Raw genomic sequence first — 25663 nt, 5'->3', positions numbered from 1 at the left:
ATGACCTACCAAGCGACCGCTGCTCAGTCCGAAGGCCTACAGATTACGAGGTGTTGTGTGGTCAGCACAACGGATCCTTTCGGCCGTTATTCTTGGCTTCCTCGACAAGGGCCACTATCTCACTGTGAATTAGATCCTCAATTTTAATCATGTAGGCTGAGTGGACCTCGAACCAGCCCTCAGATGCAGGTAAAAATCCCTGACCAGGCCAGGAATCGAATCAGGGGCCTCCGGGTAAGAGGCAGGGGCCAGCAACAAAAGCAATATCAGAAAGAAACCTACACCATCACAAATCATTCTGATGTACAACATACAGGCAGATAGGGTAAAAAAATACGGTATATCTAGGGAGTAACATAGGACCATTGTGCTGAAATCAAATAACGGATAGAGAAAGCAGAGTCCATCTTCATTAGCATGTGGCAACTCTTATCCTGAAACGATCTCAGAATAAAGCTCAAAAAGAGAATGACACAGTGCTGTGTCCTCTCCACCCTACTAAATACTGTAGAGCACTACATATTTTATTACCCACACAAAAAAAATCCAAACTTTCAAGATGTGGATACATAATGGCTAATGGTGTAATTCCTGTGACTTATTTCAATGGCCCACCAACAGAGATAGGTCTTATGCCGACAGAAATAGGAAAGGGCTACTACAAAGGAAGCATCCATGGCCTCAATTAAGGTACAGCCCCAGCATATTAATGATATGAAAATGGGGAACTATAAAAACCATATTCAGGGCTGCTGACAGAGGGGTACCCCAACACAATGAGCTATCAACCTGAGCTTATCAAGACAATTTACCTTAAGTGGCTGAAATACATGTAACACATTATGAGGACTCCTAAAAAGGACAGTCTGTTACAAGTAATATTTTGAGGAAAAAATTTAGGCAAAAGAGGTCTTAGAAGAAGACAGACATTGCTATTTATGAGTTTCATGTCTGTACTGACTGATTACATCTATATAGATAAGAAAGAAATTCCACCTTATCAATACTGTTTATTGAAAATATACTTATATCAGTACTGGTTTTGACCCTATTTGGACATCATCATCTGACAAATCATAATATTACATCTATTAGGCATTGGTGTGTATTACTTACGTAAATAGTTGTCGTCACCCATTACCACATTCGGATATCTAATGGGAATATGAGGTGGATGTTATCGTCATTTCATTTGCAAGTCCGTGAAGGTAGAACTGTTCTTGAGATTTAAACATGATTGTAAAAACTTAACCTAAGCTTAAAACTAATTGTACATACATATTAAACACATTTAAAACACTGAAAATATGTATATAAAACACCTTGTGAATTTATAAGTTCATGACTTGCTTATTCCCTCTTCCAAATACCTCCTTAGAGTCTTGTGCACATATATTTATGTTGGTTGATTTTGTGCTCATAAACAGTGGTGTAGGTTCTTGAGAATGCTCTATTTGACTAAAAGATGTCTCCATGTACGCTTATAATAAAAACACACGTCATTAAATGGTCCAGTATTTTGGATAAACACAATATGTGGCTCAGCTGTAAACTTGTTCATAAAAGATTGAAGATCCAACCAACAACATACAAAGAAACCTCAAAAGCCTACTTAAGAACACACACTTTCTTCTCACCGAAACAGAATCCGTAAAACTCATAACAATGAACCCCCAACTACCGACTGCTAAAGCCTACCCTAAAATACATAAAGAAAACATACTTATGAGTCCAATTATAAATTACAGAGCTAGCCCAACCTATAACCTTTCGCAATTGATTCATTTTGAAGAACCTACACCACTGTTTACGAGCACAAAATCAACCAACATAAATGTATGCCACTAGACTATAACGAGGAAGTCTGAAGAGGGAATATACAAGACATGAACTTTTAAATTCACAAAGTGGTTTATACACACATTTTCAGTGTTTTTAATGTGTTTAATATGTATGTACAATTAGTTTTAAGCTTAGGTTAAGTTTTTACAATCATGTTTAAATCTCAAGAACAATTTTACTTTCACGGTCATACAAATATAATGATGATAACATCCAGCTTCTACCCCATCAGACATCCGGATGTGCTAATGGATGACAACATATTTTTAGATAAGTAATACATACCAATGCCTAATAGATGTAATATTATAATTTGTCAGCTGCTGATGACCAAATAGGGTCAAAACATGTACTGATGTAAGCATATATTTACAATAAACAGTATTAATAAGGTAGAATTTCTTTCTTATCCATATACGAAGACAGACATCTCGGATCAACATTCTTAAGAAATGGGTTGAAGCGCTTCAGCACATGACAAAAGGAAGATATCAATGCTCAAAGCCTAAATCTGGTTATGATAAGGTAGAAGTAACAGTGAAGAAACCAGCCACAAGTTTGCCATGCTGTGGAGGGACTTTGAAAAATAATAGCTGCTATAAATTACCTAGCATAAAATTTCAAACTACATGAAAAAATATGAAAATCATTCCAAATTTTGGAAATCTCACTATACATCATTCCAAGGATCTTCAAAATGTCTGATTTTAAAACGAGGAGTTGCTCAATTAAGTCTGTTCAGCAGTTTGTGAAAATTTCCATTATCAGAAAAATGTCATCAAAATATTAGATTACTTCAAATGTGTTCACCTGTGTTTCTCTTGGCACTGCCAACGCTGATTTTGGTTCTTCTCTCAAATGCATCTCTTCTGATATAATTTTGTAATTGTCCTGTGGAAAAGTTAATATATTAGACCAATTTTTCAGACACATCTGGAAATGTATTTATATATGAGTGGGCTTAAAAATTCATCATTTCCTAGTAAATGAGACAGTTTCAGTATCAAATCTTCATTGTCATTTGTCAGAAAATCTCCATGTTGAGTACCCATAAAAACATGACATCTAAGAGACCTTTAGGAAAGGAGGAATGTCCTGTTTGAATGCTCAGAGTTACTTTTGAAGATTAACAAAATTATATAATATAAAACCTTCCAAATGACACCGAATGATCATGAAAATGTACAGACACACTTACAAATAATCTGCTCATTATAAACAAACAAATTCTGAAATATTAAGAACTTCAAAATGTATCACTGTTATCTTTCACATCCTGTACCAGCAAATAAAACTCAGCAGGAAAATGTATCTTCCATATTTCCTCCTGTATATGAAGTGCTCAGCCTGAAGGCAGGGAGGATCCTCAACAGCTCTACCATCAGCAGCCAAAGAGAGAGAGAGAGGTGTCAGTGAGGAGGCAGACTAAGGAAATGAAGAGTAAGGTAGTTTTCCACTGCTTTCCTCTTCTAGACAGACAGTGCTGTTACATACCAGTCTCTCATGTTCACTGAACTGTACACACAGACAACCTATTTCACATCTTTTCCTATAGGATCTGACTGCATTGGGAATGGTGTTACCCATACTGCTCACATCTCAGTGACTTTCATATCGTAAAAGCCAAGGATGAGACTGAGACCCAAAATACAAGTTACAAACTTGTTCTGGGCCAATCCAGAAGACCACAGGCATTGAGCACACAGTATCTCACCAGAGATGGGTTAGGGCCAGCCACTTCATAAGGAAGTCATAAGGCCTAAACAACATGAACCATAACCTATAGGTTATCTACAATATCCAGGGCCTGTATGCCTAACAGCAGTGCTCCTTGTGAAGGCATGAGTACACGGTCAGCTGACAGGGATATTGCAACTTGCTTTACATTGCACCGGCACAGATAGGTCTATGGTGATGATAGGACAGGAAAGGCTAGGAGTGGAAAGGAAGTGACCATGGCCCTAATTACGGTACAGCCCCAGCATTTTCCTGGCGTGAAAACAGGACACTACAGAAAACCATCTTCAGAGCTGCCAATAGTGGGTTTGACCCACTATTTCCTGAATACAAGCTTACAGCTGTATGACTCTAACAACATGGCCACTTGCCCAATAAAGCTATATTGTGCATTGTGACAGGACTTCATATGTATTGAGAAACAAAAGGTCAGATTGTTGTCTCAAGAATGCCAGCCCTATGTTCAGCATATGGCTGCACTACTCAGTGTAACTAATCCAAGGATACATTTTGTTTTAACTAAGTATTACTGAATTATAACTGATATTGCCTTTGCAATTCCTGTTTCATATTAAATACATTTTAATGTTTAAACAGAGGAAGTATTGTGAGACAGAGTTATTCTTCATTTGTTCATGTTTCTCATTTCCTTTTTAAAGACCAAGGACTTAACAATGGGCTGTGAGGTTGAAAAGAGACAAATTGTATCCCACCCAATACAGTCATTTATGCTCCGCACACTTCGAAATTAAGTACATGTATCAAATGACCAGTGGCTATTACTGCCAAACATGACATGGTTCTAAGCATTTTATTTTCCCTCACTTTGGCAAACAAAGAAAATAGAGTGCTCACTCCCAAAAATACGAAACCAAGAAAACCCACCAGAGGCAACCTGTTAAAATTAAAATATGAAAAGTGGGGACTATAAAAGAGTTTTAAATTATCTTTCCCTAACCATTTGATGCTCCTTTTTATCATGCAATTAAAAAATTGTAGTGATTTGGGGGACATTGTTTTAAAATTGTTCTAATTTTATTTTGTAAATCACCATACCTATGATCAAAAATACAGCTTTTGTCCCATCCCTAAGAAATTAAAGCAAAAATTGGTGCAGGCTACCAGTAAAAACAAACTTTAATCATAGCAAAGCAAACACAGAGGAACAGGAGGAAAGTCTTCCATCAGAAAGATATCATTGAAGGTCTTCACAATGTTCAGGATAGTTATTTCCAACAGGTGATCCAAGACCTTGTCAGGCTTCAGTCCAACCTCAACCATGCATCGATATCCCCAGTATCCCTATTGTTACTGGTACCTCAGGATATTTTTACACCACCACATCTTCATCATCTTTGTCACTAGGCAACATCTAATGATGGCAGTCCAGCTTCTATAGAGGAAAGTTTTTAAAAGAAAGAAAAAGTTTAGGACTATTTCACAATCAATCCTCAGAACTTAGATGTCTAATGAAATGGCTTGTATTCAATATGAGAATCCAACAGAGTCCTATAAAGGTATAATTCCTTTGTAGTGCACAAGCAATGACACATGTGGATTAGTGCAGTGTAATGAGTCTACATGAAACACATCCTTTTATTATCATCATGGTTGAGATGCACAGTATGGAAGATACAACATATTTATTGTTCTCTGCCTCAGTGGTTAGACATTTATGTTTTTCTATAGGTGTCAGTTCAAAAAATCTGCAAGAGCCTACAATTATTATTATTATTATTATTATTATTACCATGTTTTTGTGGTAGTTATGCATGAAAGAAGGTGCTGGGTGGTGAATAGGTCTCAAGCTACTAAAGTGAAATTAATTTTAAAATTTAACAAGGTTATATTTTCTTTTCAAAATTAGGTAACAACAAATAGAACAGGTACTTAGTAGCCGAAACACGATTGAAAAAATACATTTACATAGGTACCCCATTTGGGGCTTCAAAAGTCAGAAACGTAATTCTTGGGCAATCAGCTCAGTTTTACCCCAAACACAATTTTAACAGAGGGGCAGAAAACCCCATTCATACCTAGGAGCCCTTGCTCCAAATTACACTGAAAAGCCTCCTCGAGGCATACAATATACAATTTTCAAAAGAGCCACTCGCTCTCAATTTTAAGCCTCTCCCAGGCCACACCAAACTCCACCTTTAAGCTGTCCTCAAAGGACATATACACAGGGGTAAAATACCCAACCTACTGAGGTCTATTAAATGACAAGAAGGTTAATACATGACCTCTAAAATACAATTTGAGGGGAGGCGAACTTGCACTCCTAATACACTTTGTTTAAGACCTACTTGGCCTTAGGCCGTTAGTGCAAGGGCTAATCCCATACTACAGAGGTGACTTAAGAAAATAACAATTTACATCACATTACGGAAGAATTGGTTGAGAAAATAAGTTCACCTCAAGACAATGTGAGTGGGAGCTCGAGAGGGTTAGCACTCTCTATCCCAGTATGTAGCTTTACAAGAGAATAGATGAAAAGAGAAGTTACATGTTAGGACAAGGTTACATAGTAGAACGCTTAGAACCCGCCCCGAAAGTTAAACTGCTGAGCTAGCAAGGAAAGAATTTATTAATCGGCCATTACCTTGTTATTGACCGCTGCCGAGGAAAGAGGCGCTTCCCGCCTCCTGCTATGTACTTAATACACTGAAAGATGGAACAGAAGTGGCGCAGAGACCCAAAAATCAGCAGTTTATATCCTCTCGTGGAAGGTTCTAGGCGTTAGGGGAAAGAAAACACCCTCCCACAAACTCTTTATTGGGTAGGACCCCGCAACAGATTCAAGTTGGGGGAAGATACACCAGATTGGTCAGAAATTAATAGAAGAAATTCGGGATTGGATACATTCATAACAAGGGGAAGAAAGGGGTAAATATTGCCAACTTAAACAATGACAGAAAGAAATTTAACAAAGAACAAACTCTTGAAATTAAATTTTCTCCAAAAACAGTTCTTTCACTTCGCACTAGAGTGCACCGTTGTTGATCTTCAGTAGTGTCCTCTAGAAGAGAAAGTTCACACTTCTAACTACAAGTGAAACAAAAACACATCAAAAATGACACAGTTCCAAAAACTCAAACTTTTCCACGTGGTGACATCTTCTGAGAAAGTAGAAAATTAATACCGTCAATAAAGTTCAGACTTCCTCCAGCAGAGGAGTTTCAATTGGCGCACATTTTAAATTAACGGCGTGGAGGTGTACCGCCTGGTACAGACCTCCCCCCCCAAAAGTTCCACCAGGGGTGATATATGAAACCAGGTCCCAGGTTTGATGTAGATATGGAGATTGATTGCCAAAAAAAAATTTATAAGGTTTTCTTAATTTGGTTTGTATCGGTTTCAAAATTTTCTTGTTGCAGGTGAAGTATAGTCTTTAAGTTGTAGAAGTTGAATTCTGAAGATAAACTTTTAATACTTAAAAGTGATGAAGAATTTTGCAATGTCCACCAAATATTGCTTGTTGGTTTCCCAAGTGTAGTCATTGCTTATAGTAACTGTTCATGTAGTTGAGGTTAATGAAGTTGGATGGCCAGACCGGCCGTTGCAGCTTGCGTCCAAATGAGGCCGCTCGGACCCCTCAAGTACCCTGAGATACCGCTCGCCCGCACTATGAGGGGAGCAGAGGTGTTGAAGCACGCCGCGCCCGCGGTGAACATATACAGGCTGCGGGCAAGTAGCAGGTCGTGTGCCGCACATCAGCCTTGGCCGGGAGGAGAGCTCCGGCTCACCGTGCACATGTCGTCCACGCTGGGGCCGAGGGGGCCCGTCCTCGAACACAGCCGCGGCACAGCGCCGCGCGGCTGCGGGGGCACTGAAACATAAAGCTAGGCGACAGAATTGTGTTGGACCATCATCTTTTTTAAGGGCACAGGCATTATGGAGAGGTTGAGGGGCCAGCGGCGTGTAGATATCCATGGCATTTAATATTATGAAGCCACAGTGTGTATTGGAGCAGGAGACGGGAGCGTGGCAAGGACAGGATGGCAGTTTAACAATCGGGGGAGGTTTACAAGAAATGCTTACATATAAAACAAAATATTATAGAAGGAGCAGAATGCCTTAAGCGTGGAACTCAAAAAAAAATATAACCATCATATTCCTATCAAATTATATGAAGCAAGTTGACACAAAATTTACACCAGTTTCACCTGGGACAGGTGAACCCTAAATATCCTCTCGGTGGCTGGATTACTTACTAACAATGTAACCGGTGTGAGAAAATCGAGAATGATGCATGGCCCATGAAATCTGGGGGCAAGCTTACCCGCGGGAACAAAATTTTTGACCATCACCTGGTCACCTACCTTCAAAGTGGTGGGTCTCCGTCCACGATCATACCTTTCCCTAACCTTTTCATGAGACACTTTAAGATTGGCTTTAGCCTTCTTCCAAAGATCTTTAATGTTATCCGGATCTATTGACTCGGGTAGAATGTCATTCAGAGACCAGAGGTTAGAGAGCGGCGAGTTGGGAACAAACTTGAACATCAAAGAAGCTGGAGTAAACTTGTGAGATTCATGAACAGCCGAATTCAAAGCAAAAGCTATCCAATGCAGGGACGTGTCCCATCTGGAATGATCTTCATGATGATAGGCAATAAGTGCGGACCTGAGATTACGGTTAACCCGTTCAGCCAGAGATGGTTGAGGGTAATAAGCAGAAGTAGTTACATGAGAGATTGATAAGTCAAAACAGAATTTACGAAATAAATTAGATGTAAAAGCCTTAGCATTATCAGATACAATATATTGACACGGACCAAAAGAAGCAAAAATAGAATTTAAGCAGGTAATGGTAGACTGAGCGGTAGCCAGCTTAGTCGGAAATAACCAAGAAAATCTGGTAAAACCATCTACGCACACAAAGATGAACTTGTTAGCATTACCCTTTGACTGGGGGAAGGATCCTACATAATCGATATACAGGCGTTCCATGGGGCGCGACGCTTGATGCGAAGACAAAAGGCCTACCTTGGTGGACATGGTGGGTTTACTGAGCAAACAAGATTTACAAGCTTTTACAAGTTCACGGATTTCACCGTCCATCCCTTTCCAGATGAATATTTCACGAATCTTTTCACGAGTTTTAAAGATACCCAGATGCCCTCCTAGTGGGGTCTCATGATAATACTTGAAGATCATAGGTACCAGAACAGCTGGAACGACAACTTTCATCATCTTGTCATGCCTCGAAGGGCAACATAAAACACCATTCCTCAGAACATAAGGGACAACATGTTCCCCAGAAGAAAGGGTTTCCATTATCGGAGCCAGCGTCGGATCTTCACGTTGGTATTTCTCGATATCCCTAAAAAGCATGGGAGCATCTGTTAGGATGGCATTAACCTCAGATAGCATGGACTCGGGAGGTGATGAACTGTCGACCTGTTCATGGTTCTCAACGTCGTCTGAAAACATACGGCTGAGTCCATCAGCGACAACATTTTCGGTACCTCGGATATGCCTGACATTGAATTGGAAGGCAGAAATACGGATGGCCCAACGGGCTATACGACCAGTACGACGCGGCCTACCTAAGACCCAGCTTAATGCTTGATTATCTGTCTCCAGGTCGAATTTGACGTGTTCCAGATAGAGACGGAACTTTTCTAAGGCGAATAAGACTGCCAAACCTTCGAGCTCATAGATGGAATACTTGGCTTCTTGAGCCGACAATGTCCTAGACGCATAGGCGATGGGTCGCCTCCCTAGTTCAGTCTCTTGAAGAAGGACTGCAGCTACTGCTGACGACGATGCGTCGGTTTGGACAATGAATTTCTTCGAGAAATCAGGCATAGCAAGGACAGGGGCATTACAAAGCGCTAATTTAAGATCTTCAAAAGCGGCTTGTTGAGAAGGTCCCCACTCGAATTTGATGCCTTTCCTACGAAGGAGGTTTAAGGGCGCCGCTCCATTAGCAAAGTTAGGAATGAACTTTCTGAAGAAATTCACCATACCAATAAACCTGGCGATGCCTTTAATGTCCTTGGGAGGTTTAAAATCACGGATGGCCTGTGTTCTAGAATGATCGACCGCTACACCATCGGGTGACACAATATGCCCTAGGAATGACATAGAGGGCTTAGCAAAGGCAACCTTGGACAACTTAACAGTTAACCCAGCCTTACGAAGGCGATCGAGAACTTCTCGCAGATGATCTAGATGTTCTTCAAAAGTCTCTGAAAATACGACGACATCATCTAAATAGTGATATAAGTACTCGAATTTGATGTCGGAGAAGACCCTATCTAGTAGCCTAGTGAGCACAGCTGCCCCCGTGGGGAGCCCGAAAGGCACGCGGTTGTATTCATATAAATTCCAGTCCGTGGCAAACGCTGTGAGATGTTTAGACTCTTCAGCAAGGGGAATTTGATCATAGGCCTGATTCAAGTCCAAGATAGTAAAGAACTTGGCCTTCCGAAACCATGAAAAGCAAGAATGAAGGTCAGGAAGGGGCACAGATTGCAACACCACCTTCCGATTGAGAGCCCTGTAATCAATGACAGGCCTGAAGCCTCCTTGGGGTTTCGGGACTAGAAAAATAGGCGATGAATACGCCGACTTAGAGGGCCTAATAATACCATCCTTCAACATCTGATCGATAATTTCTTTCAGAGCCTTCATTTTAGGTGGAGATAGCCTATAAGGTGGAAAACGGACAGGAATCGAATCCGTGACCTCAATTTTGTATTCAATAAGGTCAGTAACACCAAGAGTATCAGAGAACACCTCTGGAAATGACTGACATAATTTACGAATACTATCAGCCTGCTCCTCAGGTAATGTCTAAGGTCTAACAACATCTCATCCTGGGTAGGCGAAATAGATGAACATGACACAGAATTACACTTTAACAAGGGAATTTTACAATTGGACGCAAATTTGAATGTGCACGACTTACTCTGAAGATCGAGCACAAGACCAGTGTGAGAAATAAAGTCCGCTCCCAGTATGATGGGGCAAGACAAGTGCTTAGCCACAAACAATTTAATTTTCCATGTAAATTTAAAAATACGAATTCTGACCAGTACGGAACCTAGAATTTCTAATGGAGATGAATTAGCCGAAACATATTGAATAGGAGATGAGACATAGTCAGGTAGTTTACAAACAGATTTCAATTTAGAATACCATTCAGCCGAAATAATCGAACAAACACTGCCTGAATCTAAGAGAGCTGTTATAGGCTCGTTATTTAACTCAATCTTAAGGAAAGGAACAGGTGCGGGGGTATCCGCCGCAATCCTAAGACATTCTTTAGGGCATTCAAAAGATGAATTTGAAGGCTGATCGTTCTCTGCATTTACAACCTGTTTGCCAGGGGCTGAGCCTTGGGAAGCAGAATTAGTTGACTCAGCCGCAGCCACTAGTCACTTTTGATTATTGTTGGAAGTTACACCAGAAGTTGAGCAGGAGGGGGTGCTATTCGAATTGGGACAATTCTTTGCGATATGTGAGAAAGCCCCACATTTAAAACAGCCTTGTGATGAACCCGCTCCATTATTTGCCCTACTAGACTTGATCAGAGGACAGTTATTGCGCAGATGGTCAGGCGACCCGCAAGCATAACATTTACGAGGGGTGACTGATCGGCGAGGTGGAGGCCGAGTATTACTAATGGAAGGCGGGGGTTCTTTCGCGACACGCAAAGAATCGGCGTATCTAACTCCTTCCGCTGAGACGGCCAATGCTTCAAGTTCCGAGAAAGTTTGCGGGCACGCCGCGAAAGACAAATATGACCTATAGGGAGGTGAAATTCCCTCTACAATAGCCTGTACAATCTGATCTTCAGGAAAATGAAGGGCAAACACCCTAGTATAAAACTTAATGTCCTGTATGAAATCAGCCAAGTTTTCATCCAAGCGCTGTACACGATAATAGTACTTCTGAATAAGGGAGGACCTGGCCCTAGCAGGGATGAAGTTAGCTAGCAAGTGGGCATGGAAACCCTCAATAGATGATTGCTCGGCAATGGCTCTTACGATTTTATCAGAGAGAATACCAATAGCATACGGATAGATAATTTGCAAGATTTGACATGGAGAAAGAGAAAAAACAAGGGCATGATCCTGAAATTCCACTAGAAATCTTAAAAATGAAATTACATCACTGGTGGTATTAACGGAAAACTTAGAGATACCTCTGAGCAACATTGCCAATGGATGAGGCAAGCTGCTAAACCCGGGTGACATAGTAGGTAAAGGTTTCAATGGTAAGGAAGTTAATTCAGAACGGATGTTACTCAATGATGCACGACGTTCAGATTCGTTGTCCAATGGGGCAGGGATAGTTTGAGCAGCAACGGTTATTCTATTAACTTCTCCCTTGGGAGGCGCTTCCTCACTACCTGCATTCACTATGGTGGGTTGATCAGATTTGGGAGGAACTTCCCCAGTTAACAATTGAGTGACCTTACTAGATAATTCGGAAATATTTTCCAGGAGCGTACTAGCTTCCTTCCTCTGAACATCATTCAGTTTTAGAGACAACAGATCGTTAACCCTATTCGAAAAATGATATAGCCTGCCTTGCACACGCTTAATTTGATTAGGAGACGGATCATTTTCATCAAAAAAACTAACTACAGAAGCTAGCCCAGTAATATTCTCCGTGATCGTGGAAAGAGAGTCGTCAATTTCTTTCTCTCCCAAATTGGGGATGGAAATGGGCAAATCAAGGGACTCTCTAAGCTTGTTAGTGTCTATTGCAACCGTGCCTCCAGATTGCACATTTCTGATAGTTAATTCATAGATCAACTCCTCCTTGCGCAAATAGTTAAGAAGGAGAACATCGCGAGGGCCGGGCATGATGACAGACCAATTTTGAAAAGGTCAAAAAATTCCAGCAACTGAGAAAATGGTTAGAGTTCGGATCAAAACAATGTGTAGCCGTCAAAAGGGGCTAAATTGAGACCCATTCAACCACGCTCTGCTACCACTTGTTACCGTGTTTTTGTGGTAGTTATGCATGAAAGAAGGTGCTGGGTGGTGAATAGGTCTCAAGCTACTAAAGTGAAATTAATTTTAAAATTTAACAAGGTTATATTTTCTTTTCAAAATTAGGTAACAACAAATAGAACAGGTACTTAGTAGCCGAAACACGATTGAAAAAATACATTTACATAGGTACCCCATTTGGGGCTTCAAAAGTCAGAAACGTAATTCTTGGGCAATCAGCTCAGTTTTACCCCAAACACAATTTTAACAGAGGGGCAGAAAACCCCATTCATACCTAGGAGCCCTTGCTCCAAATTACACTGAAAAGCCTCCTCGAGGCATACAATATACAATTTTCAAAAGAGCCACTCGCTCTCAATTTTAAGCCTCTCCCAGGCCACACCAAACTCCACCTTTAAGCTGTCCTCAAAGGACATATACACAGGGGTAAAATACCCAACCTACTGAGGTCTATTAAATGACAAGAAGGTTAATACATGACCTCTAAAATACAATTTGAGGGGAGACGAACTTGCACTCCTAATACACTTTGTTTAAGACCTACTTGGCCTTAGGCCGTTAGTGCAAGGGCTAATCCCATACTACAGAGGTGACTTAAGAAAATAACAATTTACATCACATTACGGAAGAATTGGTTGAGAAAATAAGTTCACCTCAAGACAATGTGAGTGGGAGCTCGAGAGGGTTAGCACTCTCTATCCCAGTATGTAGCTTTACAAGAGAATAGATGAAAAGAGAAGTTACATGTTAGGAAAAGGTTACATAGTAGAACGCTTAGAACCCGCCCCGAAAGTTAAACTGCTGAGCTAGCAAGGAAAGAATTTATTAATCGGCCATTACCTTGTTATTGACCGCTGCCGAGGAAAGAGGCGCTTCCCGCCTCCTGCTATGTACTTAATACACTGAAAGATGGAACAGAAGTGGCGCAGAGACCCAAAAATCAGCAGTTTATATCCTCTCGTGGAAGGTTCTAGGCGTTAGGGGAAAGAAAACACCCTCCCACAAACTCTTTATTGGGTAGGACCCCGCAACAGATTCAAGTTGGGGGAAGATACACCAGATTGGTCAGAAATTAATAGAAGAAATTCGGGATTGGATACATTCATAACAAGGGGAAGAAAGGGGTAAATATTGCCAACTTAAACAATGACAGAAAGAAATTTAACAAAGAACAAACTCTTGAAATTAAATTTTCTCCAAAAACAGTTCTTTCACTTCGCACTAGAGTGCACCGTTGTTGATCTTCAGTAGTGTCCTCTAGAAGAGAAAGTTCACACTTCTAACTAGAAGTGAAACAAAAACACATCAAAAATGACACAGTTCCAAAAACTCAAACTTTTCCACGTGGTGACATCTTCTGAGAAAGTAGAAAATTAATACCGTCAATAAAGTTCAGACTTCCTCCAGCAGAGGAGTTTCAATTGGCGCACATTTTAAATTAACGGCGTGGAGGTGTACCGCCTGGTACAATTATTATTATTATTATTATTATTATGAATGGCTAAATTAAGATGAGAAGGACCATTCCTTGAAAATTTTGTTTCATTCTTATTCTAATAGCAAGACTCTTCCTTAATGGGGCTGACTGATCGAAAAATACCATCAAAGAGGTGAACCAGAAGTGAACCAAAACTCAAATAAGATAGCATTTTTTATATCATGTAATAAGGCAATAAACTGATGATTGTGTGTAAGAATGCATTTAGTATTTTGTAGTGCATAAAGAACAGAGGAAACTTCCAGGCAACTTCAGACCATGCTGCCAATAGTAGCAAACATGGACACTGCGCTAATGCAATTGTTATCCATGAGCACATTATGAAATGTCCTGTCAAAGGAATAGAACATACATACATACATACCTACCTACCTACCTACATACATACATACATACATATTCATTATAGACTGTTATTCCTTTTGGTGTTCAGTCTGCAAGCCTCTGTGAATGTACTAATCACCACAACAATGCCTATTTCTAACCAGTTCTATATGGCTTATCATAAAATAATTAGAAACTGAGTCTAATCATCATCGCCTTGTTCTCCCTGTATTCCTCTTACCCTCCATGACTGACTCCATCTTTCTCGTAGGTAACCTATCCTGCTCCATTCACCTCACATAACCAAACCATGATTCCCTTCATGACTACAGCTCCATCCATTGAGTTCAATCCTAATTTAGCCTTTATTTATTCATAACTAGTACCCTTCTGCCAGTGTTCCCACCTGTTTTACCAGGAATCATTCTTGCTACTTTCATATCTGTTACTTCTAAGTTATGAATAAGTTATCCTACACCAACGAGCTTTCACTCCCGTATAGAAAACTTGGTCTGAAAACACCTATGCAATGATAGTGTCATCCAGGATCTGACTTCATTTTTCCAGAATACTGTTGATTGCAACTGTGAGCAGACTACATTAGCTTGATTCAAGTTCACTTACTATATTACCAGCCTGGGAGTCCATACATCCTAAATATCTGAAATTATCTACTTATTCCAACATTGTATCCCCAATCTGACATTCATTTATCTTGGAGGTCTTACCTACTAACATCAATTTAGTCTTAGAAAGGCTAATTTTCATACCATACTCATTGTACCTATTTTCAAGTTCCACCCCAGTAGACTGCAGGCTTTAGGCAAAATCTGCCATTAAGCTAAAGTTGTCAGCATACGCCAGACTGCTTACTAAATTTTCACCTTACTGAATCCCTTCCTGCCACATTATACCTTTTAGCAGATTATCTATGTAAACTACAAACAATGAAGATTTTTCAAAATTCTGGCGAATACAGAAAATCCAATCCTGACAGTCCCTCTATGGTCTGAAACCACACTGCTTTTCATCCTACTTCCTCTGAACCACTGACCTCACCTCCCTTCCATGATGCCAGTAAACACCTTGCCTTGTATACTGATTATTAAGATACTTTGATCATTGTTGCAATCCAGCGATGTTGCAAAAAAAGACTGTGTTCTATGACTGAGAAAATTATTTGTGAGAATTAATTTGATGAGTATGATGCTGTACAGCAAGAGAGGGATAAAGATGGTATTGTTGAAGAGAGACATTATGAAGGGACTAGAAGTAAAGCTTACATTCTATCTAATCAGGGTGTATTTACGGACAGTGCAATGATGCAAATTAGGCCCATATTCGACGCATCCAGTAAAAGGAAGATGGAGTTGTCACTGAATGACTGTATGACAAAGGTTCAAACTTAATTGAAGGTATTACCTCTGTTCTGTCAGATTTATAGAGGGGCCAGTGGGTGTTAGAATATTACACGTTGGCACTTGCATGTTACTCTTGCACTTGCGTGAAAGATTTTCGGTTATACAAGGACAAAGGAGCAGGCAGGCTATGCTGTCAAGATGTGTGAGATGAAGAACGGCACAAAGCTAAGAAGGCGGATGCTGATTCTGGAACTCTATCAGAAAACGGAATAAAAGATGCTGTGGTATTTGAGGCGACAGGTGTAGACCTTGCTGGACTCTAGATACTGAAAGTAAAAAGGAAGGGGTGGACTATGCTCTTAACATTTGCTGTGAACAGGGCACTGCACTTGGAACTGGTCAGTAATTTCATAACAAATAGGTTTTTACTGAGTTTTTGATGGTTCATCACACCATGAGAAAGACGAAAAGTGTCTACTACTACAACAGAACCAATTTCACTGGTACAGATAACTTGTTTTGAACTGTCGACTAAAACCATGCAGGAAGAGAGTCCAGAATACAGCAAATACAGTAGATGCTTAACCCTCCCGCAGCAGGCTGGTGACAGAGTCTCATTCAGATAGTGAAGAGAAATTTGAGATGTGGCCTCGGGAGAGCTTCACTGTGTTGCGAAGAGATGACGACACTACTGTGCAGTGTGAAGCCGTCGTTAATTCCCGTCCTCTTAGCTACTTGCCTGAAGATCTGAACGAACTTTCACCTTCAAGTATATTGCAAGACTATGTCTGCATGGGAATACTAGATTTAGATCAACTGGATTCTGTTAACTTATCAAGGAGATTTTGATTTCTACTGCAGTTGCAACAAGATTTTGAGAAAAGTACCTAAGTCAGTTGATTCACAATCAGAATACGATGTCTATAAACACTGGAGAAAGGGATGTGGTGCTAGTTGCAGCTGATGGGAAGAACTGGACCAACTGACCATTAACACAGGTGCTAGAAGTGTTTCGTCGGAAAGAGTTGGAAGATTGGTGAGGTTGAAAACATTGTCACCTCAGTGACTACTGAAACTGAAGGAGGATATTGATGACTGTCCCATTAGCTTTCACTCTCATGAAGAGTCTGAATCATCAGACTCCTGAAAGTGGTATAATGACAGCACATCTACTGTTTCATGTGAATATAAAAACTGATTATTCCTCTCAGGTAGAAAGAAAGTTTCTCACAAGCTATGTGCTTTAGGAATTAAGACTGTAAGACAATCTGAAAATATACCTCCCTCATTAATCCTTCTATCAAAATAGTATACATGAGCAGAAAGGAAGGTTGGTAGATTTCAAATAAAGTTGGCCATGTATATTTTTTGGCAGAGTAAAATCACTATGAATCTCCTGTCAATTCATGGATGTTGAAATGATATTGAACCTAAAAACTATCCATTAATAAGAGGATCCTAAATGTGGCTTCAAATATATCCAGTAGTTTTTCAGCTACAAGAACTCAAACAACAACAACAAAAATGCAAGTCCCCTAAGCTAAAAAATATTAATGTATCATTATTACACCTAAAATTGATAATTATGCTGCAAAAAACTCAATATATAGATACACAGTTCTTACCAATTTATTTATATAGATTACAGTCATTACTAATATGCATGGCTCATTAGTCCATGGACTAGAATGATGCAAGTTTACATGTCTTATCCTGTCCTACCAGGTTCTTCTCAAACTAGTGCCGTGTTTTCCCAAGAAGATTTGTCAGCCGGGGATCAGGAATGAGTGGCTAGGTGAGGAATACTATGTACTAAAACGGATATGAAAACATTTCAATATTCCCCTCATGGCATTCGTATTAACAGACAGGTAACAGTAACAGCAAAATTGAACTATTATAGTATTTTTACCCTGCACAAGACAACAGAGGATTTTGAACTTCTAGTGTTCTACTGCTCATTCATAATCATTCAATACCGGCGATTACTATTCCATTACTGTGGAGTGCCATACGGGTGTGTGACATCATTCAAAACTGCTATACATTTAAAATTTGATGTATATATGCAGAAAATAATTATTGATCGTTTAACTAATGAGTTTTACACTATGTAATTAGTGCATATCTAGGTTATGTTAGCTGGCTGGTCTGTAAACATGGCAGGGCACTGCACACATTAAGAGCTCTTACAGAGAGCACTGTAGTTGAACTAATATTTACTACAATTTGTTTATCACACTAACATCATGGCCAACCCTATCACTCTAAACCTCTAGACTTGCTCCTAAACTAAATTAACGAAATCCAGCAAGAATTTGTTTCTAAAAAGATAACAATAATAAGGTTGTTATGAAATTCCTTCTGTTGTGCTAGATTTCATAGAACATTATTAAAGCTGGCTCCACGTTGTAGGGGGCAACAAGCCCGGCTGTCACCCAGCAGCCCTGGGTTCGATTCCCAGCTGGGTGAGAGGTTTTTAATTGTAAATGATTAATATCACTGGCCTGGAGACTGGGTGTATGTGTTGTCCTTTACGCTCCTTTCCACACATTCAACACTGTATACTTCCTCCATTCCAATAACATGCAGGTTCATATTACATGGTGCAAGTAGGGGCAAAAGTTCTCTATAGGTCGACGCCCCACACAAATAGCGTTTAAAAAAATAACAAAGCTTTTGCAGTACATACAGCCAAACAATCAGGTCAGGTGATACCAGTGTTGTAATATCATGGTTTAAAAAGATATGGTCAACTCTTTTGCCATTAACTGGTTTTTAAATGCAGTATAAGGTGACTTCATTTAAATGCAGTACTTAACCAACTCACTATCTGCATTAGCCCTGTAAATTCCTTACCTTAACAGGGAATAAGTATAGTACTCCCCTAGTTGTAACCTTCTGTGCAATCTCAAAAGCAACACTTTAGGAAGCCTTAAGAGTATTGTGACAGTGGAAAATCCAATTATCAAAGTTGACCATGAATAATACAAAACCTTTTCAATCAGGAGTAAAGATGAGTAAAAATTAATAATGAGCAAGCTCCCCACATAACTTTAATTTAGATCTGTTGGTGCCAATGAGAATAATATAGAATTATCAATACTGCATTAATGAACTCCATCCCCTCATGATTTTAGGTGACCATACACAACCAGTAAATTTATCATGAACATTGTCAATGTAATAGCACTGACAGGATCCAGAATGAGCACTAAGTTTCAGGTACATTGGAAATCTTACTGGGGCCTTGTATATAAGATAAAGGTGCTCATTCTTTAAGGAATAGGGCCTGCCCAGTTAATTTACACTGAAAATAGTTAGTGTTATGTAACCAATCATTAAACTATCCATCAGGAAAAATACTGAATACAAGGTTCCAATGCCAATAATTACCCACTATTTCCTATAACAATGAATGACATCCAGCACATAATACACTATGGGTGATGGTTTGGTCTGCCCTGTCAATATATTATCAGCTTATAATTTTGTACAATTGCTTCATACGTACATGTTCCAGGAGCCTCAACTCAGTTCATCAGCGATTTTTACATCATTAATCAATATTCCCCGTATCTTATGGTCTAACATTATTCATTTCATACAATACAATGTTATAAGATGAATTATAACATCTTATTATTCATGGGACTGGTTTTGATGATTATCTTCAGCCACAAAATTAGAAAAACATACAAAGACAACATAAGGTTGCAAAAACAACGCATAAAAGTGTACACAAATCTTATAAATGATAGGAGGAATGACTTGATTAAAAACATGAGCCGTGAACATTAACTTGTATTACCAGAGTAATAATTTATACCCTCTCTGTAAACACTGTAGTACAGGCCGCATGGCCATTGAAATTTGTGTCTTTATTGTAATTTCCTCTACATTATTCATCAAGTGAATCATGGTCACAGATACAATGTTTTTCAATATTTATAAACGTGAACTTCTGCTGGGTTAAAAGTTATTAATGTGCCCATCTGTGGTGTATGGCCAGACAGTGCCTTTTTTCAGTATTCTCCTGCATTCTAGTGTCGTCGGTATGAACTACCTCACCACTGGTCCCCCCTCCACCGAGTGAGTATGCGCACGTAAACATTGTGACTGTGGTTGGACTTGTAGGCTTCTGGGTAGTCGCCATTAAGGTTTTGCTAGTGAACTGTGATGGAATGATGGCGTGCTTCTCCGCTTGGCGGGATGAATACAGTGATTATCGTGGACCCTGGGTGAAGTTGGTATGATAGGGCTTACGCCCTAGTGAACTTTGAATGTTCTTTCTCATGTTTTACCATTCGTTTGAAAAAGACTGGAAGTTAAAATATCTTAACCTCAATCTCTATCTTAATCTCAAATCAATGGACAAACAAAATTTTTTACCGAAGTTCTTAACATTTGCATGATTACTTCAAGACTCGGTGAATGTTCATTACGAAGACTTTCATACAAATATTCTCATGAAAAAGGAAATATGGTGTTGGACTTTTAAGATAGTGATATATAAGTTACTGTCCTTGGCTCATTGATAATCTATACTCACATATCATTCAAAGTTTTTAAGATTCAGTGAACTCTTGTTAAGAGGACATTTACATATAACTTTAAGATAAATGGTGCTATACTCTTAGAAGAGTGTACTTTTAGGTTAATGTTACAAGTTAATGTTCATGGCTCATGTTTTTAATCAAGTCATTCCTCCTATCATTTATAAGATTTGTGTACACTTTTACACATTGGTTTTGCAACCTTAAGTTGTCTTTGTATGTTTTCTAATTTTGTGGCTGAAGATGAAACACACCAGCATCGAAACTGATCCAATGAATAATAAAATGTTATAATTCATCTTATAACATTGCACTGTACTGAATAGGTGGACCCCAACTTTTTTCTTCCCATTACATTCTCAGTTCAATACGGATTTAATATGAAGTTTTTAAACTTGAATTATTCATCTATACATAAGACATAATCAATAAATGCCATTATTTTTCAAACACACACACATAATAACTATTTCCTGATAATGTTTGTTGTAATGGAACATTTTAAAACATAGTGGAACACTTTAGAACATTCAGAAGAAGTTCAACTGGTTATCTTATGTTATGTAACACTTTAAAACATGTATTAAAATGTCAGATATTTTCCTTCAAAAAATCGATCAATGATAAAACGTTTTCTTGCTACTCTTTGTTCTGTTGTAGCCCACTTAAGCATAGGCCTATTAAAAAATTGAACTCTACAACCTGAGCTACTCAGACTGCTATTTTTTCCTGATACGAGCTATAAAGCAAAGAGAGGTACGGAGAAACCCACTTCATCAGCTTCCACACATGCTGGGCCAAATAAAAGGTGCATACCTGTAAATTCTGCATTTGTGTAATCATAAAAAGTATAGTGAATTTGACATTTGTATACAAATATACATGTGCCTTAAGAATAGACAGCAAGATACTCATGTATCTCCTGAACATCAGATAAAAGTAGTTATGTAACCAGTCAAACTCAGACGACTGCTAAGGTTTTAATTGTAATCAATATAAAGTTACCTGGAATGATACTTACGCATGACGTATTTGAAGTTTCCCCAAAGCAGATTGTTTCCTCTTTGATCTTTACTTCCAAGTCCATTTTAAAGAGCGTGTGAAAGTATAGACGGTTTTGGGATGTAGATTACTTCCACAGACCTTGCACTGAAACGTGAGCAACAAACATGATTATTGCTGTTTTGTAGTCAAGTCTGTAGTTTTAGGTGACTGTTGATATTGTGCTCATAACCACAAGATCTCCAGCCTTACCTGGAAACTGAACCTCAGGGATAAACATTTTCAATGAAAGAACATCCCTCAACCAATGAATGGGATTAATTTATACATCCCTTGTAAAAAGGCTGTGACCACATAAACTTACATATCACCCAATACACTGGCAGTATAATGACTGGTTTGATGAACCTTCTTTTTTTTTTACAATTTGTTTACATCACACTGACACAGATAGGACTTATGACATTATGGCTAGGAGTGGGAAGTAAGTGACTGTGACCTTGAGTAAGGTAGAGCCTCAGCATTTCTTTCATGTGAAAATGGGAAAACACAGAAAACTGTCTCTAGGACTGCAACTTCCTTCCTACTCCTAACCCTTTCCTATCCCATCATTACCATACGTCCTATCTGTGTCAGTGCAATGTAAGGCCAATTGTAACAAAAAATAGAAATTCTACAACCAAACCTTTGAAACTATTCATTTCTTGCACAACTTGCAGGGAAAATGACCCACTTTCAGCCACTGTAAAGACACAATATCTGCACCCTGTCCAACCACTAGCTCTATTGGCGGCGTACATTTTATACTGCTTAATATAAACCTCACTCTCTTTGCACTAGAGTCCAGCGGTGATTCAGATACAATATAAAATATGAAAGTCACTATTAGGAATGTTCTGATATAGTACATTCAGTATTGTTTTCAATCCACAAGCCTTCAGATAGTAAGTGGTGAGCCCTGTCTTATCCATAAAACTTACAAATTATGAAAATCATCCTGGATGTTAATGAAAATTGTGGGTACGCCCTGTGCCTTATGTGTATTTTAATAAGCCAGTTTCTTACATTTATATAGCCATAGTTTTTCTCTCGACGCAGAGTACTCACCTGGGCTACAGCCACTTCAAAAGCTACCATATAATATGTTGAATTCAGTAGAAGTTTGGCCAGATTCCTTATTGATCAAACAAATTACTGTATTTGATAGAGGAGAGCCAGGTACTCATTGGCAACTTTATCCAAAAATTTGAAACCATTACTGATTATCCTACAATATATACAGTATATGCCTTTGCTGGCAGGACCTAGTGTTTACAGTGCACTATGTCTTCTGGTATGGGCTAGAGCAATTTTGTTACTTTCATTGATCTGTCTCTGTCTTATCCTTGGCTTTGACAATATGAAAGTGACTGAGGTATGAGCGATGCTAGTAATGCCATTCCTTGTGCAGCCAATCCCTGCAATGAATGGTGTGAAAACTTTGCTCATAGGGTCGGTTGATGCATGCATTTCAGTGGGCTTGGCAGACTGATATGTAATAGCAACTTCTGGCTCGGTGAGGAAAGCAACGGGAAACTACCTAACTCCTCATTTCCCTAGTACGCCTCTTCAGTGATGAATAGGCCATCTATGAGAGCTGATGGCAGAGCTGTTGAAGATCCAACCAGCCTTAGGGCTGAAGACTGAACATACACATACATATACTGTATGTCCACTACAACAAACAGTTTCGAACTGGCTATGAACTCCTTCAAAATTATTCTAATGAACATACATGAATCAGAATGCTTCCAGAACTGATTGTTAATAACGGTTTGTTGGAATTAGCAAATGGCATATGTGAAATGAATCAACGCCATCGACGAATTGTCACAAAACGTTAAGCAATGGATGATGGAAAACCTCACTATTCCAATGAGAAGCACTGCATATATTCACACCATTTACTGGTCGAATCAAATGTTCATGTATAGAACATGCAGTCCCTGGTACTAACTGCGCACTGCTGGCATTGGCTCTGAAATGGTTCTGAATGTAATTAGAACAGCATTCATTCAGAACTCACAGTTCAGAAGCAGTTCTGAATTTCTGTTGGAACAGCGTGTACAGTGGCACCAAAAAGTATTGGCACAGACACTTTTTCGCATATACTACAATTGTATAAATACTAGGAACATTATATGTATACCATTAACCCTTACTCAATAAAGGAAATAATTTGTATATTAAACTACTTTCTAAACACAACATCAACACATGTAAACTATTAAATTAGGGTTTTCTCCTGCTCAAAAAAGTACTGGCACACTGTACGTCGTTTGTTATTGAGCTTTGAAGACAGCGCCGCACGTACCAGATTTGTGCAATTGGAATTTACAAATAATTCAGTCGCTTACCTGATGCTAGTGTTTGGGTCATTCGCTTGTCACAATTAATCCAAAGGTGAAGGAGCATTCTGTGTCGTTCTGCGCCAAGGTGGTTTTCTTGCACTCAAAGGTTAAAAGTTACCATGAAATTGGTAAAGAACTTTCTGTTACTTATTCAACAGTGCAGGCAATCATCAGAAAGTTTCAAGAGACTGGTACAACAGACAATAAATGCAGATCTGGACGTATAAGAGTTCTTACATGTAGGGAGCGTCGAAGCATAGTTCGTCTTAAATTAAATGAGTCCTTCAAAATGCAGGGTCGATTGTATCGGATATCCAATCAACGTCCAACAAACAGGACAGTCCTCAAACTATTAGTAACGTTTTGAATGCAGCCGATATTCATGGGCGATCTCCCAGAAGGAAACTACTTATATTGGAAGTTAACCAAAGAAAACACTTCCAGTTCACCAAAGACTGTCAATAAATCAATTGAATTTTGAAATTCTGTGATATTTTCTGACGAATCCAAGTTTAACTTGTTTGGATCTGATGGAAATGTAAAAGCGTGATGCAAACCAAGTACAGAGCTCCAAACACAACATACCCTACATACAGTTATTGAAGGTGTCATGGATTATCGTAAATATACCGATGCGTTGCGAGGCCGCTTAATGCACCAAGAGGAGTTTTCACTCCACACAGAGCCCTGATCTTAACCCAATAGAACATCTTTGGAATCACTTGGAGACAAAAGTTTGAAAATGTCGCTCTACAGGGAAGCGCGAGTTTCAGACGGCGTTGTTGAAGTAATGATCAAAGATCTCAGGAGAGCTAACTCGCAACATCGTTCCCTCCATGCCAAGACGTCTACAAACTCTCATCAGTGCCAACGGTATGCACACTGGCTACTAGACTTGAGTTATGTGAATTACAGATACTTTTATTTCATTTGTGTATATGTGTGCCAATACCTTTCTGACGTATAGAGCAACTGATTTTGTTTTGTAAACTATTATTTTTTTTGTGAAAAACAAATTATACTCGAAGAACCTTATATTTACTACCGGTACCGTACATATCAATAAACATATCGGTGTCTTGGCATCACCTTTATTTGTGTGGAATTTATATATAATGGTAGGTGTGCCAATACTTCTTGGTGCCAGTGTATACTACTACGCAGGCTATTCAGAATCAATTCGGTACCATGTTGGAACAAATTTGCATGTATTATCACTAAGAATGGTAGCTGAGGTATATTAACTGTAGACAGCTAACTGTCGGCTGAAAAACAGAATTATCTGCCGCTGATCTTTTATGTTTAAATACGAACTGAACAATAAAGGTTACCTTATTTCCTATCACGTAAAGTACGATATAAAGTTCCTTATGGAGATGTACAAGACTGAGACTCCTTTCGATACGGTGTAAAACGTTAGAAACTGCAATTACCTGATGTAAAAAATCTTAAGAGGAACAACACTATCCACATGATAAACCTGCACAAGCAGCCCCGTCAATCATTACATAACGACAAGCCAACCACTTCGAAAGTAAACCAGAAATAGCGAATAGGGCTCCTCACAAATTTATAACCAGTGCGTCGTTCCTCGACCGTATACATACACCCGCGGTATAATTCTCTTAACTCCAGTAAACTACTGCTCATGGATAGAAGTCAAAAGTCATCTGAGACAACCAAGACCAACCATTACACGCAGACCACATGACAAAAGTACATGGTGTGCGTGCCTACCGAGAGACAGGAGACGAGTGGGAATCAGAAGCGTACACCGCGAATTACCACTATGCTCATAGGCTGTCTAACATTACAAGTTGGCCGTTATGCTTCCTTATTTTTGTCAACCTTGTGTTTGCAGTTTCGATATGTAGCTTGTCATTCAATTAATCAATCAAACAATCACTACTGATCTGTACATAGGGCAGCCAGGTGTTAGATTCCTATCTCTTGCTTTCCTAGCCTTTTCTTAAATGATT

The 25663-nt window shown here is 39.2% G+C and overlaps 1 protein-coding gene across 1 annotated transcript in view; it reads right to left on the bottom strand.

Annotated features, from left to right (window-relative positions):
- The window catches only part of LOC136882153 (zinc finger protein 480-like), a 297571-nt gene extending 272193 nt beyond the window's left edge, over nt 1–25378 (bottom strand). Inside the window, exons 1-3 of the mRNA XM_068229479.1 lie at nt 25016–25378; nt 21314–21441; nt 2653–2733 (exon numbers count right to left, since the gene is read on the bottom strand). Coding sequence (XP_068085580.1) covers nt 2653–2733; nt 21314–21379 — 147 coding nt within the window. The 5' untranslated portion in view covers nt 21380–21441; nt 25016–25378. The remainder of the gene's footprint in view (nt 1–2652; nt 2734–21313; nt 21442–25015) is intronic.
- Between the last annotated feature and the right edge of the window lie 285 nt (nt 25379–25663).

Source organism: Anabrus simplex, chromosome 10 (genome assembly GCF_040414725.1).
Source record: "Anabrus simplex isolate iqAnaSimp1 chromosome 10, ASM4041472v1, whole genome shotgun sequence".
Lineage (NCBI taxonomy): Eukaryota > Metazoa > Arthropoda > Insecta > Orthoptera > Tettigoniidae > Anabrus > Anabrus simplex.
The sequence above is the reverse complement of the archived record's forward strand: the minus strand, read 5'-3'. Positions and strand labels throughout refer to the sequence as shown.